General features: G+C 40.8%; 1 protein-coding gene across 1 annotated transcript in view; it reads right to left on the reverse strand.

Annotated features, from left to right (window-relative positions):
• The window catches only part of GXYLT2 (glucoside xylosyltransferase 2), a 147,381-nt gene that overhangs the window by 44,420 nt on the left and 88,371 nt on the right, over positions 1-14,590 (reverse strand). The window contains exons 4-5 of the mRNA XM_081159070.1: positions 9,052-9,303; positions 7,550-7,673 (exon numbers count right to left, since the gene is read on the reverse strand). Coding sequence (XP_081015196.1) covers positions 7,550-7,673; positions 9,052-9,303 — 376 coding nt within the window. The remainder of the gene's footprint in view (positions 1-7,549; positions 7,674-9,051; positions 9,304-14,590) is intronic.

Below are 14,590 nucleotides of genomic sequence, written 5' to 3' on the forward strand. Positions count from 1 at the left end.
TGGATATAATACTTCTGTTCAGGTGCTCTGTTGTTTATTCAGGTTGATTGCTCTAAATTTTGGCTGTAATTCTGGTTTGGCACCAGGAGGAGGTGTGTGTTGCTTTCTCCTACTCCACAGCCATCTTGGACTCCTACCATATGTCTTTTTATTTTTTAAAATATGTCTTTATTGATTTCAGAGAGAGGAAAGGAAAGGGGGAGAGAGAGAGAGAGAGAGAGGGAGAGAGAGGGAAACATTAATGATGGGAGAGTCATTGATCAGCCACCTCCTGCACGCCCCCACTGGGGATTGAGCCCAAAGTCTGAGCATGTGCACTGCCCAGGAAGCAAACATCGATCTTCTGGATCCTAGGTCGATGCTCAACTGCTGAGCCACACTGGCTGGGCCCACCCAGTGTCTTTTGATTGGAGCGTTTAATCCTCCTACAGTTAAGGTTATTATTGATAGGTACCTATTTACTGCCACTTTCCTTTATACCCATGTTCTTCTCTCTCGATTTCTTCTTTGTCAAGCAGTCCCTTTAACATTCCTTGCGATGTTGGCTTTGCTGTATTAGCCTTTTTTTTTTTTTTTTTTGTCTTGGAAGCTCACTATTTTACCTTCCATTTTAAATGCTAGCCTTGCTGGACAGAGTTGTCTTTGTTTCAGGTCTTTGCTTTTCATGACTGTGAGTACTTCATGCCATTCCTTTCTGGCCTGAAGTTTTTTGTTGAGAAATCTCCTGACAGCCTAATGGCGACTCCCTTTTAGGCAACTTTCTGTCTCTCTCTTGCTGCCTTTAATATTCTCTCTTTGTCTTTAACCTTTGCCATCTTAATTATGATGTATTTTCGTATGAGTCTCTTTGGATTCATCTTTTTTGGGGGGATGATTAATAGAGTCATTGTTAAGATTTACAGCTACAAACAAAACTGCTTTGCTTCAGATCACAACTGACTGGCTGGGTAACAATTATTCATTATGGGATAAAAGAGGAACTTCTTGAAAAACAGCAATTTATTCTGAGAAGTTCATGTATTTTGCTTCAAAGAGACTCTTTGAATATAGCTTTAGCAAAACAATCCTAACATGCTGAGGATGCACAGGGAGAGTTTTTGAGGCTGTTTACCATTTAAGTAGGGGATATGGGACAGGAAGAAATGTTGAGATATCTTAAGTTAGAAATTCTTAATCTTTGGGTTCATCTTGATTGGGACTCTATGTGCTTCCTGAACTTGTGTGACATTTTCCTTTCCCTGTTTAAGGAAGTTTTCTGTCAATATTTTGTCAAACAGGTTCTCTATTTATTGCTCACTTTCTTCTCCTATTGGTACCCCTATGGTAGGGATGTTGTTACATTTTTCATTGTCCCAAAGTTCCCTTAAACAGTCCTCCTGCTTTTTAATCCTTTTTTTATTTTTGTTGCTCTAATTGGGTGTTTTTTCCTACCTTGTTCCAAATGTCTGATTTTATCCTCTGCTTCATCCAACCTACTTTTAATTCCTTCCCATATATTCTTGATGTCAGCTATGGTATTCTTCATTTCTGACTGGTTCTTATTCATGGTTTCTATTTCATTTTTCATGCTGTTGTCATTCCCACTAAGTTCCTTGTAATTCTAAGTTCCTTGAGCACCCTTATAACCATTACTTTGAACTGTATATCTGATAAATTGCTTTCCTCTGTTTCTTTTGCCTCTTTTTCTGGAAATTCCACCTGGTCTTTCATTTGGGGCCTGTTTCTTTGTTTCCCCATTTTGGCTGTCTCTTTGTATTTGTTTCTATGAATTAGATAGAACTGCCATGACTTCCAGTCTTCCTGGGGTGGACTTATGTAATAGGTGTCTTGTGGGGCCCAGTGGCACAGTCTCCTTGATCTCCTGAGTTGGATGCTCTAGAGATGTCCCTTGTGTAGATTTTGTGGGTCCTCCTGCTGTAATTGAGTTTGGATTTCTGTTGGCCTGGTCCTGTGTGGGATCAACTCTCAGTCTGGCTGACTGTGAGGCTCAACTCCAACCATGTCATGCAAGTTGTTGTACAGGTGACAGGCAAGCCAGCTGTTCCCAGTGGTGGCCAGCCAGGAAGAATCCACATCTCTCCCAGCACAGGATCCCAGACAAAGACTTTAAAACCATAGTTCTGTAAAATATTTAATTATTTTCTTGTCTTACATTCTCTTTATTACATCTTGGCCACTGCTGCCACTGCCACTGCTGCTGCTGCTGCGTGCAATCTCAGGAGACTTCTCTCCCCTCAGCACTCCCCCGCCTTTCTACAGCGTGGTGCACTGTGGACCCTGGCCTGGAATTGTCTTGGCCCCACTTCCTGTAAGCTGTCCCCAGTTTCAGGGTCAGGCCTAGCAGTGCTCAGGACCCTATGTTTTTGTCACTACATCCATTCCCCTAGAATGAATGGTTTAAATTTCCAAATCCCTGAAGCCTGAAACTACTACAATTCATATTAAAATATCTTTTCACGTCAACCTCTCTTTCAACCCTGTGTCTTGGCCATCTTTCTCTCCATTTTACATAAAGAATCTCTTCATTAAAGAGAACAAACTGGTGGTTGCCAGAGAGGAGGAGTGTTGGAGAGAAGCTGGGTGAAAAGGTGAAGGGATTAAAAAGTACAAATTTGCAGTTATAAAATGTTCCAAAGATGTAGGAATATAGTCAACTATATTGCAATAATGATGCCTGGTGCCAGGTGGATACTAGACTGATAAGGGTAATCACTTTGTAAGTTATATATATGTCTAATCACCATGTTGTATGCCTGAAACTAATATTATGTCAACTGTAATTGTAAAAATAAATAAAATAAAAAGAAACTCATCATTAACTTCATTAACTGATCATCTATGGTTCTGAAATCCCTTTGTGATCCTTTTAGGAGTCTACTTTTATTTCCAGAGCCTCCCAACTACTTACAAAGTACTGTATGAATTAACTGTCTCTTACACTTCTGATTATTTCACACCCTTGGGGTTTCTAAGCTTATGGAATAGATTATGCCTCATTATTTTAACTTCACAGTGAAGCAGGCTTGCTGCTCAGTTACTACACTGTATCAACAGAACAGAGGCTGTTTGATTGCATTATTAATGGTTTTTTGTTTGTTTAGTTTTGTTAATATCTAATTCTGGAACTGAGCTTTCCCAGCCTCCTCATCTTCCATTTTCCAGAATGCACCTTGTTTCAGAAAAGATAATTAATTCTTCAAAGAAGATTTACTTTCTGATCACACAATCTAAAGCTCTCCTCTCCCTCCAGCTTTGAAATCTCTTTCTCAACCCCTCTTTTGTTTCCTTCATAGCATTTATCACAATTTGTGATTTTGAATGAGTTTTTGTTTTTCTTTGGAAGTCTATCTCTTCCAATAAAAAGTAGGTTTCATGATAACAACACTGTCTCTTCTGTCTGCTGCCATATCCCTAGTGCCTAACCATGTGGCTGGTGCATAGTAGGTGCTCAAAAAACCTGCTGAAGGAATGAGTGAATGAAACCTTATACCTTCCTCTGCCATCTGTATCTTTCTCCTTTCTTCCTTTCCTTTCACTTTCCTTGCTGTGGTCTTTCTTTTCCATATACTTCCTTCTTTCACTCCACTATTTTGATTCCATTCATTCAACCAACCAACCAACCAACAGTTCTGAGGACCAACTCCATTTAAGGCATTCAGCTTTGTGCTGTGAAAGACACAATTTTTTCTCATGAGGACCTTTTAATCTTCGCTCTTGTGTTTTATATCAGAGCTCATGAACTTCCCAGACTCCCAAAACAATGCCTTGTTACCAGTTTCCTCAAATAGTCCTGATACCAATAATTGAGCCAACAATATCATGACTGCCAACTGCTGGGTGCTTTTGGTGCAGTGAGTATAAGTGCTGTTGCACACTCAAGTGCAGAGCTCCAGTGATTACTGGCAGGATAAAAACGAGGTCTTGACAGGGCCACTGAAGAGACATGTTCAACATGCCTGTGTGTCCTGTTCACCATGGCCCCAGTAAATTCTCCTAACTCCCTAGTATCATATTGAACTTATAATCTATATATATCCCATGAGCATTTCAGCTCTTTTCTCTCCCTATGGGCAGAACCCTACTGTTTCTATCCTGGTTGGATGCCCTGCTTTGTCATCTATCTTGGCTGATTTCATTTCCTTACCTGATCACAGTCGATTTTTCTAAAAATTGTCCCAAAGCAGAGACAGACCTAGGTGGTCATGTTTGAGAGAGAAAAATGCCACATAACCTTGCTCCTTTGGCCCTTGATGGCCAGATCAAGAGTAATATCCCTATCCAAAGAGAACTGATTCAAAGTTAGGCTGGGAATCAACTCAGAGGCTGAGTCAGACCAATCTTTCTTTCTACCTTTGTCTCTCTCTCTCTCTTTCTCCAAAAATTTGAATTAGAAAACAGGAAACAGCATCATTGGTTTGGGTTTATAAGATTGTTCAAGACAACTTTAGGGTTGGGCCATGTGCAAACAGAGAATGCTTTCTAAAAGGTAAAATGGAATCAGATGGGCATGAAAAGAAGGAAAATGAGAGAGACCATGAGGGATGAAGAAATCAGCTTTGGTCCTTAGCAGCTTCCCAGAGCTTATTCTCATGAGGACTGGCATGATAGGATCAACATGTTCATAGGTCTGCTCCTGGACCCTTACTTAGCTGGCCTGAGTGAAGTTTTTTTCCGTGCAAACTTGGGGCATTAAGCCAAGCACATCTTTCTACAGAGAGTTCTCTTTTTGTCCTTGTCAAATTTATCCTTTCTGTAGAATTCTGCTCTTGAACTCACATTTACCTGTAAAGATGTGAGCTCAGTCTTCCACCCTTTGAAGAAACTGCCATAGCTCACCTGCCAGGAAATGTCCTGTAGGCTGACATACATGCATGCCCTCCACGGGTTTCAGCTATCTCCTCCTCTTGAGTCAGCCTATTACCTGGCACTGCAAGTACCCACCCACAGGCATGTATCCAATTATAGAAAAAATTTAAAAACACTTTTTTAGCTAATGTCTTTTAAACACATTATAAAAGTGGTATTATTGGCTATTGGAGGTGATAATAATAACATTCTAGATATAAACTCTGTTTTGAGTGCACTGCTTCCCCTGTGGAACCCAAAAGACCATAACAATACGCATGTTTATCTCCTGTGTCAAGGCCAATCTTTCCTCCCTCTCTCCTTGCCAGGGACAGAGGTGAAAAATCTTTTTTTAAATGTACTTTGTTCAAGTTTACAGAAAGTGCTCACAACCAATATAAACAAAGATAAACCTTTCAGTGTGATGGATATCACTGGATTTCAGTTCAAAGACCTCATGTTTAATAAAGGACTTGAATAAAGTATGAAATAGGAGATTGAATGCAGGCAACGCCAAAACAACAATCGAAGAGTTACCTAACAGTCATCTAAAGCTAGGAAACTTTACTTGCTATTACTCAGAACTGGGATTTAGTACAATTTCATAATTATTTTATAATATTCCTGTACTCAACAGATCTAAGGGAAGGTGAGGAAGTCATTATGCTCAGCTGGTTTTCAGCCCAAATGAAAGACAAGAAGGTATATAGGGAATGGATAGCAATGGAAAAAGATAATAAAATAAAATAAAGGAAAAGATAAAATAAAGACAAGGGACTCATAGGTAATTGCAAAGCTGCTATGACTCCCTTTGAGTATTATTTATTTACTAATCACATCTTCAAATAATCTGCAGTAAGCCAAGAGGATATCTGGGGAGGCAACTCTGCAAATGTTTTAAATTCCTCATTTCAGGAATACAAACAGATTAGGCTTATGGAAGATAGTTTTAGCCACTCAACAGAAAGGAAAATGCAATATTTAAAGGATAGAAATAATGCAGCAGAGAAATACATTGTGGTATATCTTCCCTTTCCAAAAACTCCTCTTCTCCCCCAAATACATAGGGGTGGAGTTAGAGCGACCAGGGTGTGAGCCCAGGCTCCAGCAATCATTAGCTGTTATACAAATTAACTTTCACTTGGTAGCTTTGTCTTTATATTCTCAGGGTTGTTGTGAGGATTAAATAAGATAATGCTTAGAACCAGCACCTGGCACTTAGTAATGATAGATGTCAGCCATTATTCCTAAGCTCCATGCTCTTGACCTAACTGACCTGTGCTGGAACCAACAGATTTCTCCCCTGGGGCTTTGGAATTGGGACAAAGTTAGTCTTTCTATGGGGAAAGTTAGTCTTTCCATGGGGCTGGGGAGTCTGAAACCTCGGTACTTTGCTTTGAGGTCTGAGAAGCAGAGAATGAGTCTTCAAAGAGAGGAATAACCAGCCTCAGTGGGAGAAAGTCCAACCTACGTTTCCATCATTTCCCTTTCTTGCCTGCTGGCCTGTCTGCCCTTAGTTTCCTTGGGACCCCGGCTTGTTTTAAAAAACATATCCTTTTTATTTAGACTAATTTCAGGGGTCTTTTATTTGCAGTTAAGACTCTTAACCAATACATCTACACCTAGAAAAAAAGATGAAATGTGCTGGACAAGAAAAGGCAGAAAGTGCAGACTTGAAAATCCATGTTACTATCAGAGTGGAACAGATTGAAACGTCTTAAATGGATGGCAGCATCTTCCCTTTGTCTAATGAATGAGTATTGGGCATCTTTCCCAGGAAATCCATATCAAACTGCTCCCCACGCACCCAGGAATTGATCCTTTTTGATCCAAAGACATATGAGATTAGGTTTTATTTCAGGGTTTTGTTAAAGAAAATAAAGGTACATAGCAGGTGCATCCAAGGTGATTTGCAACCACAGGCAGAAGTCCTTATAGACAGAGGAGTCTCTACTACAGAATTTTTTAAAGAGAATGGAAAGGCCAGAGTAGGTTGGGGTAAGAATCCCTTTTCTCCCCAAAGATCTTTCTTAAGGAGAAAATATAGTTTTGATTTTAATGACATTAAATAAGGTTTTAGCAAGAAAGGGAAAAAAATGAAATTTTGTTAGCTTTAGGTGTCAAAATAAAAACAGACCAAAAATGTTTGTCTCCCTCCCTCCCCCGACTCCACAACATCATTGACATAACAATATAAAAAGAATTTCTTTTGTCTCAAATGAAAAAAAAAAGAAGAAGAAAAAAGAGGGATTTGGGAATCTGAGTCCTTATTTAGGCTCTTTTACCCTTAAGTCACTTCACTTTAAGGATCTCAATAATCAGTTCCTTTCTATCTAGAAATTGTTCAGGCTAGGAGCCCCTCGTGCCTAGATTATAATATTTTCATTTAGTTCTGTGCCTCCCATTAATTTTGACTGTACTTCTCAGAAGAATCATGCTGGTAAAATTTAAGAGATTTTCGAAAAATGGAGTCCGGCATTGGAGGTTTCATCATTTGGCCTTGTGTCAGCAGTGCAAGGACCTCCTCCTCCTCAGAGAGACCCCAGGGGTGCATGAAAGGCTGCACCTCCCGCAGGGGGTCGGGGCGGGGGATGCAGGCACAACTCTGGCTTCCTCAATAGCAGCCCTGGCTGGAATGTGCTCACCTGGCTAGTGTGAGATGGGCATAGTCCTCTACAAATGACATTCTGGTAAAACCACCTACCTGGGTTGAAGTAAAAAATAATATTTAATAAATCTTGGTCTCCCCACGTGATGGCATTCTTGTACTTCTGGTACAGAGGGTGCAACATGTCCTCCCAAGCTAAACCTGTTGGGATCATGCTGTTCTGGAAAAGAGAAAACCATCAGAACAGCTGAAGCAAAGTAAATCCACCTTGTCCACTGAGAAACAACGTAGAGGGACTGGTCCCCGCTCCCCTCAAAAAACAAATAGAGGACGGGCCATGCTGACCTCAAGGCATAGGACAAAGAAAAACTAGGGCTGTAGGTTGTAGAGTTTTAAATGTGCACATGAACACTAGATGAACCAGGAACTGATAACTGGGACATAATTTCTACTTAGAAAATCATGCCCCAAATTGAACCTCTTTCTAATGCTTAATTCTTGCCTCTGAAGTGAAGGAACAAAATAGGCATAACAGAATTATGGCATTGTAAGAAAAAACACCTTTCTTTTGTCTTAAAATAATCATTTAATTTAAAAATAAAAGCAACACATTCACAGGCTAAATATTCAAACACCATACGAAGATCTAAAATACAGTAAAAATACTTTTCCTCCAGCCTCCTACAATCCCCATTCCCACTTTCCCTAGAAATACCCAGTTAACAATGAATGGTATCTAAGGCACTGTTCTGGAAATTTCTAAGGCATAAAAGGGGTCACACACTACAATATCATGCTTTGTTGTATTTTAATTTTTCACTTAATATTGTTTAGAGATCTTATTTGTCTCACTTACAGATTTGCCTAATACTTTTTAATAGGAGGATCGTTTTTTTGACTACTTCTCTACTGATGTTCATTTAGGATCTTTCCAATTATTTGCTAGGATAAAAGATGAGGGCATGTATAGTCTTGTACAAATATCTCTGTATACTTATGTAAATATACCCCTAGGGTAATTCAAAGACCTTTTCCAGTGGTTTCTGAAGCACTGGATATACATAGAGTTCAAACATTATGATATTCAGAAATGCAACACAATAGTCCTGAATAGCAAGTCTGCTGAAGCTTTAAATTCAATAATCACAGTGGCTTTTCCTGAACAACTATTCTATAGCTCTCCAAACACTTTTCCCTGGCTCCTTCCATCCTCACCTGTAAGTCACCTACTTCCAAAATCAGCACACTGACTCTCTGGCAAAGACAAGATTCCAATTTTTTTTCCTTCTTTTTCTTCTTTTTTTTGCTTTTTGTTTATTTTTGTTTAAAATATTACAGATGTCCCTTTTTCTTCCCAATGACCCGCTCCACCCTGTCCCCTCCCTCTCCCCAGTCCTCTCCCCACCATTGTCCGTGTCCTTGGGTTGTGCATATGTGCAGATAAGTTCTTTGGTTACTCTCTCCCCCTCCACCCACCTGACCCCTCTGTCCCTCTGATATTCATCAGTCTGGATCCATGCTTCCATGTCATTGAATCTATTCTGTTCATCAGTTTAAAATTCCAATTTTTAAACAAGAAAATTTAAATTCTTCCTTACCTTGAACTGGGCACTTCTTATACGAGTTAAATTCATTAGCATGACTCCTGAATTAACTCCTGCAGAGCCATAGAAAGGGTGTTGAGCAAAGCGGCTGTACCAGCCAATCTTGGGGATTTCATGCTCTGGGGCCATGGCTGCAAGCTGGGTGGAATTAAACTGCCTCAGAAGCTTCCAGATGTCATCAACAGGCCTCAGAAAGAGAACGTCAGTGTCCACGTAGAGAAGTGAGTCCACATCCTTTAAAATCACCTTTGTGTGTAATGGCGGGGGGGGGGGGGGGGGGGGGGGGGGGGGGGGGGGAGAAACACAAGTCAGAAACAAAGGAAGTGGCCTGATTTCAATGAGAAAGGGTATCACTCAGCTCCCATTCCTCTGATCTGGGCTCATAGTAACCTGGGTTTATGGCCCAAGGCCCCACCTGGACTCACAAGCTTGAGAAAAGATATCAACCGGTGGTTAAGCTCTGACCTTTACACAAGGGAATGTTTTTTAAATGGCCCCAGGTTCCGGGAAGGGAAACTTAAGATGGTGCCTAAGATGCGCTTTCACAAGACCATTAAAACAGCTCATCCCCCTCCAGCCAAGGAGGAGATGGTTTTTTGCTTTAAATCCTGCTAGTGTAGGGACTAGGGACGGGGGACGCCGATTTGGGTGCGGTGCCCTGTCGTCCGCTAGCACAATAAACTTTGCTCCTGCATTTGACTCTGAGTGAGGCCTTCTTTGTCGTTCTTGGCGTTAAGCTATAACACCTCCATCTCTTTCAACTTAAGTGGTAAATGTCAATTGGGGTAGAGACTGATCTAGATGGGCCCAATTTCAGAACCACGGATTATATTTGGTAAGGACTGAACTTTCAAAGGAATGAAAACCAGCACATTACTGTGGCTCTGTCATCTTCCATCCTCCAAAGAGGCCTTGTTTTTCTCTCTGAGTTTTTTCTTGGAACGGTTATGTTGGCATCACACAACTCAGTGAACAATCTCGAAACCAGCTCCTGCCAGGCTTTTGAGTAAATACTCTGCCTCTGGGTCATTTTTTTCTGGTGTTGATGGGTATGGCTCTGCATCTTTTTGAAATGATATTTTGAGCTAGGGTTTAGAGTTGGGAATAAGCAAATCAAGTCATTAGTCAGCTTTGTTTGAAGATCAGGGACTGGCAAACTTTTCCTTAAAGGGTCAGAGAGTAAATATTTTAGGCTCCTTTGCAGCTCTACCATTGCAGCATGAGAGCTCCATTGACAATGCCTAAACACGCAAGCATGGCTGTGCTCTAATAAAACCTTAGTCAGAGACACTAAAATTTGAATTTTACATAATTTTCAAATGTCACAAAATTTTCTTTTGAAATTTTCGACATGTGAAATGTAAAAGCCATTCTTGGCTCGTGGGCTGTGATTTGTCAACCTCTGTTGTAGGTCATTTAAGCAAAACACTTAGTAAATGGGTTCTCCTGTGCTAACTGCTTAACTTACCAGAGTTTTGTCTTGGGGTTGGAGACTACAAAGCTTTAGTTAGCAATAGTGTTATTTGCTTCATTTTGCTATTGCTCCCCAAACTTAGTGGTTGATTAAATCAAGGAAGGATCTGAATCCTTATGTATCCCTGGCCTAACATCATTCTAACACCATAATTACACTTGTTATGGACAGAATGTCTGTCTTTCCAAAATTTATAGGTTAAAGCCCTAGCCCCCCAATGCCATGGTATTTAGAGATGGGACCTTTGGGAAGTAATTAGGGTTAGATGAGGTCATGAAGGTAAAGCCCTTGTGATGGGATCATGACCTTATAAGAGACAGCTGTTCCAAGAATAAAAACTGAGAGAGAAAGATAAGTGGCCTTATTGGAGGATGGAAAAAAACAGAGCCACAGCAATTTGCTGCTGTTTTCATTTCTTTGAAAGTTCAACCCTTACCAGAGAGCTTGTTCTATCTCTATGTGAAGACACAAGAAGGCAGCCTTCTGTAAGCAAAAAAGAGAGCTCTCATCAGACCCCAACCATGCTGGCACCCAGATTTCAGACTTCCAGGCTCCAGAACTATGAAAAAATAAATTTCTGCTGTTTCAGCCACCAGTCTATGTTATGACAATTTTTTTTGTGACAAGCTGATGAAGACAATACTTCATTGGGATCCCCATATTTAAAATTTATGATCATGCTACTATATGATACAGGTTTCACAGAGGTTTCATTCTCGAATTCCAAAGCTTACACGATTAACCACAGGACTTATCTTTCTCATTGACTAGAGAAAGAGATTTTACAAACTAATAAAATAAAATGAAAAATAGCCATCATCTACCATTTCATAAAAGGTTATTTTTACATCCATCTTAACAACTTGAAAATCCTAATTTCACAATTAGGAAAATGCTTTAACTGAATACACAAACTTAGAAAAGTTCTGTATATTATTTTTATTTTTCCCTCTTATTTTGCCATAGAATGGTAAAAACTTTGCCATAGATTAGCATTAGCCTATTGACTTTTTTTTAAGTCAAACTACAGAGTACTATGGCGGAATAGCAAACTCTACAAAAGTACTAGTAAATGCATGTTAAAATACTAATTATGTGTCATATGTAAATACAGTTATGATGTATTGCATGCCCAAGACCACCCCAAGGTCTTATTTTACTGGAAAGGAACACTAAAGCACAGAAAAGTCCTCTATTTAAATTTAAATTCATGTGTCAAATACTGCTAATGATTGCTATATTTTGGCTAATTAAGTTATAGCGAGATAAAGTCACTTCCTAGACTGTGTTTAAGGAAACGAGAGTGAACAGTGTTCCAATAAAAAGGCTAATTTAAAAACATTGGCAAGGAAGATGGAAGCATGACAGGAAACAGAGCACCCTTGCTCCCAGCTATGAGCTTGATTTATGGCTAAAATACTGAATAGCCAGCTTGGAAAAATAAGAGAAATATACCTGAGTGGGCATATTTTGAGTAAGGAGCACTGAAGAAACATCACAGAGTGTGGTAAGAGAGGGGAGCACAGAAAGGAGGAGTCACCCTGAAGGAAGTGCTGGGCTTCAAGGCCCGAGGGTTAGAGGCTGCAAAGCTCCCTCCACCTGTGAGTGTGGACTGGCATCCAAAGGCTGGGATCTCAAACCTGGAACAGAAGAGAAAGGAAGGAAAGCCCGTGCATGGTGAGGAGAGGGACATAGGGAAACAGTGTGCCTGTGAGGAGGAGACCACGCCTTCCCAGTGAAACAACATGCCTAATGGCAGCAGCTGGGACAGGAAAATTTCACCCTGGGTGCTGACCATAGGAAAAGCTGTCCCAAAGTGTGTGGCTTCCAAATAGAAAGGACCCAGAGAGCTGCACTCAGCAGCAACCTAAAGGGACCCTCTGCTTTCCTGTAAGGCATTGTGTGGAACCCCAGAAAGTATTTGAACTGTGTGGCATGGGCAATGGGAAGGTCCTCTGTTTTTACCCTGTCCTCCAATTCGTTCCCCAGATAGCGGCCTACTGCAAGCTCAGATTGAATTCAGTCTGTCGCCTTTTCTGTATGGGCAGTTTCAGTGGCCTGGGCTCAGTGGGTTTGATCAAGAGACGCCTGTGAGCAAGCTGCCTGCCCAGCCCCCAGAAGAGGGACCAGAAATGCCAGTGGGGCAGATTGGGACTCCAGCTGCTGGAGCTGCCAGTGGGACTCCCGCATCCAGAGGAAGGGACTAGAGCTGCTGGTGTGGCAAATCTGGGATTTTTGACTTGCTGAGGGGAAGCGGGATAGAATGCATGGAGCTTCCCCAGCTTTAGTGAGATCAGCTGGGCAGGAGACCTGTATTTGGCTGACTTTGTATGCCCTCCTGCATGGATATGAGGTACAGGGGAACTGGGGCTTCATAGGGCAGGTTCTCTGCCTGTATGCTGCTTTGTGCATTTTTTATTCCTAAAGAGCTGTCCACCTTCTTGGCTTGCACTGGGGAGACAGACCAGTGAAAGCCAGGATTTGTGTCTGCATTGTGGGAAGAACTGAGCGCCCTGTGAGATCAGCCAACCAGATCTGGGAAAGGAGGGGCAGAGCACACCTACCTCTCATGCAGGCTAAGAGCACCATCCCCAACAGGAAAGGGGCTGGTTCAGCTCACTGAAGCCCTAGATATCCCCAACAGGGCACAGTCCTGGGGGGGAAGGGAGAACAGCTCACAGGATAACAGAAGAGTAAGACTCTCAGGGACTATTGTTTGGGAACTGGAGGAAAAGCTTAAAACCCCTTCTGGGTGCTGGGCAGGCAACTTGCTCACAGGAGTCTCTTTGATCATCCCACTGAGCCCACGCTGCTGAATCTGCCCATGCAGAAAAAACAACAGACTGGATTCAATCTGAACCTGCAGCAGGCCAGTGTATGGGGAACTAGAACTGGAGGACAGGGTAGAGACTGAGGAGCTGGCTGTGAAGCAGAGACTAACTTCCCCACAGTGAGTGCCTGACAGTGAAATATATCTAAGTAAGGGGAGTAATATCCCAAGGTACAGTAGCCGGCCTACACACTAAAGACTCTTCAGAAGACTTTGGAAAAAGACCAGGTAATAACAAGGGGGAGGCAAAATAGCTGACAAATGGAGGTGGTCCACAGAGAGCCTCAGATCAGCCAACTACCTAAGGACACCAGAGCCAAACCTAGACGGCTCCTGACATTGGCTGACACACAAGTACCTCCCAGGAGACATGAAATCAGCATACAAAAACAGTATGCCTCAGACAAAATAAGCTGCCCAGAAAAAACTCACCTGGTTGACTTAATTTTTTTTTTTTTAAGGAAAAACAGGAATTTTTTTTTAAAATCTTTTAAATTTAATTCTTTAATTTTTTTTTTTAGGATTTATTTTGTCTTGCTTTGCTTGTTCTTTTTTGCTTTGTTTTGTTTTGTGTTTGTTCTATTATTAAGATTTTCTTGATATCCTCTGCTTTATTACTGGGATATTATCATTATAATCAATAAGTTTAATGCTTTTCTCTATTGTTCCTCCATATCTCTTATTGGCCTCCCTCTCTTCCCTTGGTTTACCTCTCTCTCCCTTCTTGTTCCATTGGCACAACTTTTTTCCCCCCTTTTTCTCAGCTTTTAAATCTCTGTCTTCCTGTCTTTTTGTTTGTGTTTGTCTTTTTATTTTTATTTTTTTAACCAATTTCCTATTTCTACTCTCTACCCTTATTTTTTTGGTGCCCTTCTCTCCCTTCAGAATTTTTTCTCTGTCCCTTTTATCACACAGTAGCTTCTCTATATTAAAATTTTTTATTTTATTATTTTTATTTTATTTTACTTTATTTTATATTTTATTTTATTATTTTATTATTTTTACTAGTAGCAATAATATCCTTTTCTATCTTTCCTTTTTGCTTTAGTATTTGTGTTCTCACTTTGCAGTCCCAATTTTACTTTATCTTGGGTGGTTTTTAATGTGATTGTTAGTATATTTTGTAAGTTCCTGTTTGTTGCCTAAAAGTTTGGTTATGTTTTGTTTTGACCTGTCGGCACCTGTACAACAGCTCACAGGACGTGGTTGTGGCTGAGCCACATAGTTAG

The sequence above is a fragment of the Miniopterus schreibersii genome (assembly GCF_964146895.1).
Source record: "Miniopterus schreibersii genome assembly, chromosome: 15".
NCBI classification, from domain to species: Eukaryota; Metazoa; Chordata; class Mammalia; order Chiroptera; family Miniopteridae; genus Miniopterus; species Miniopterus schreibersii.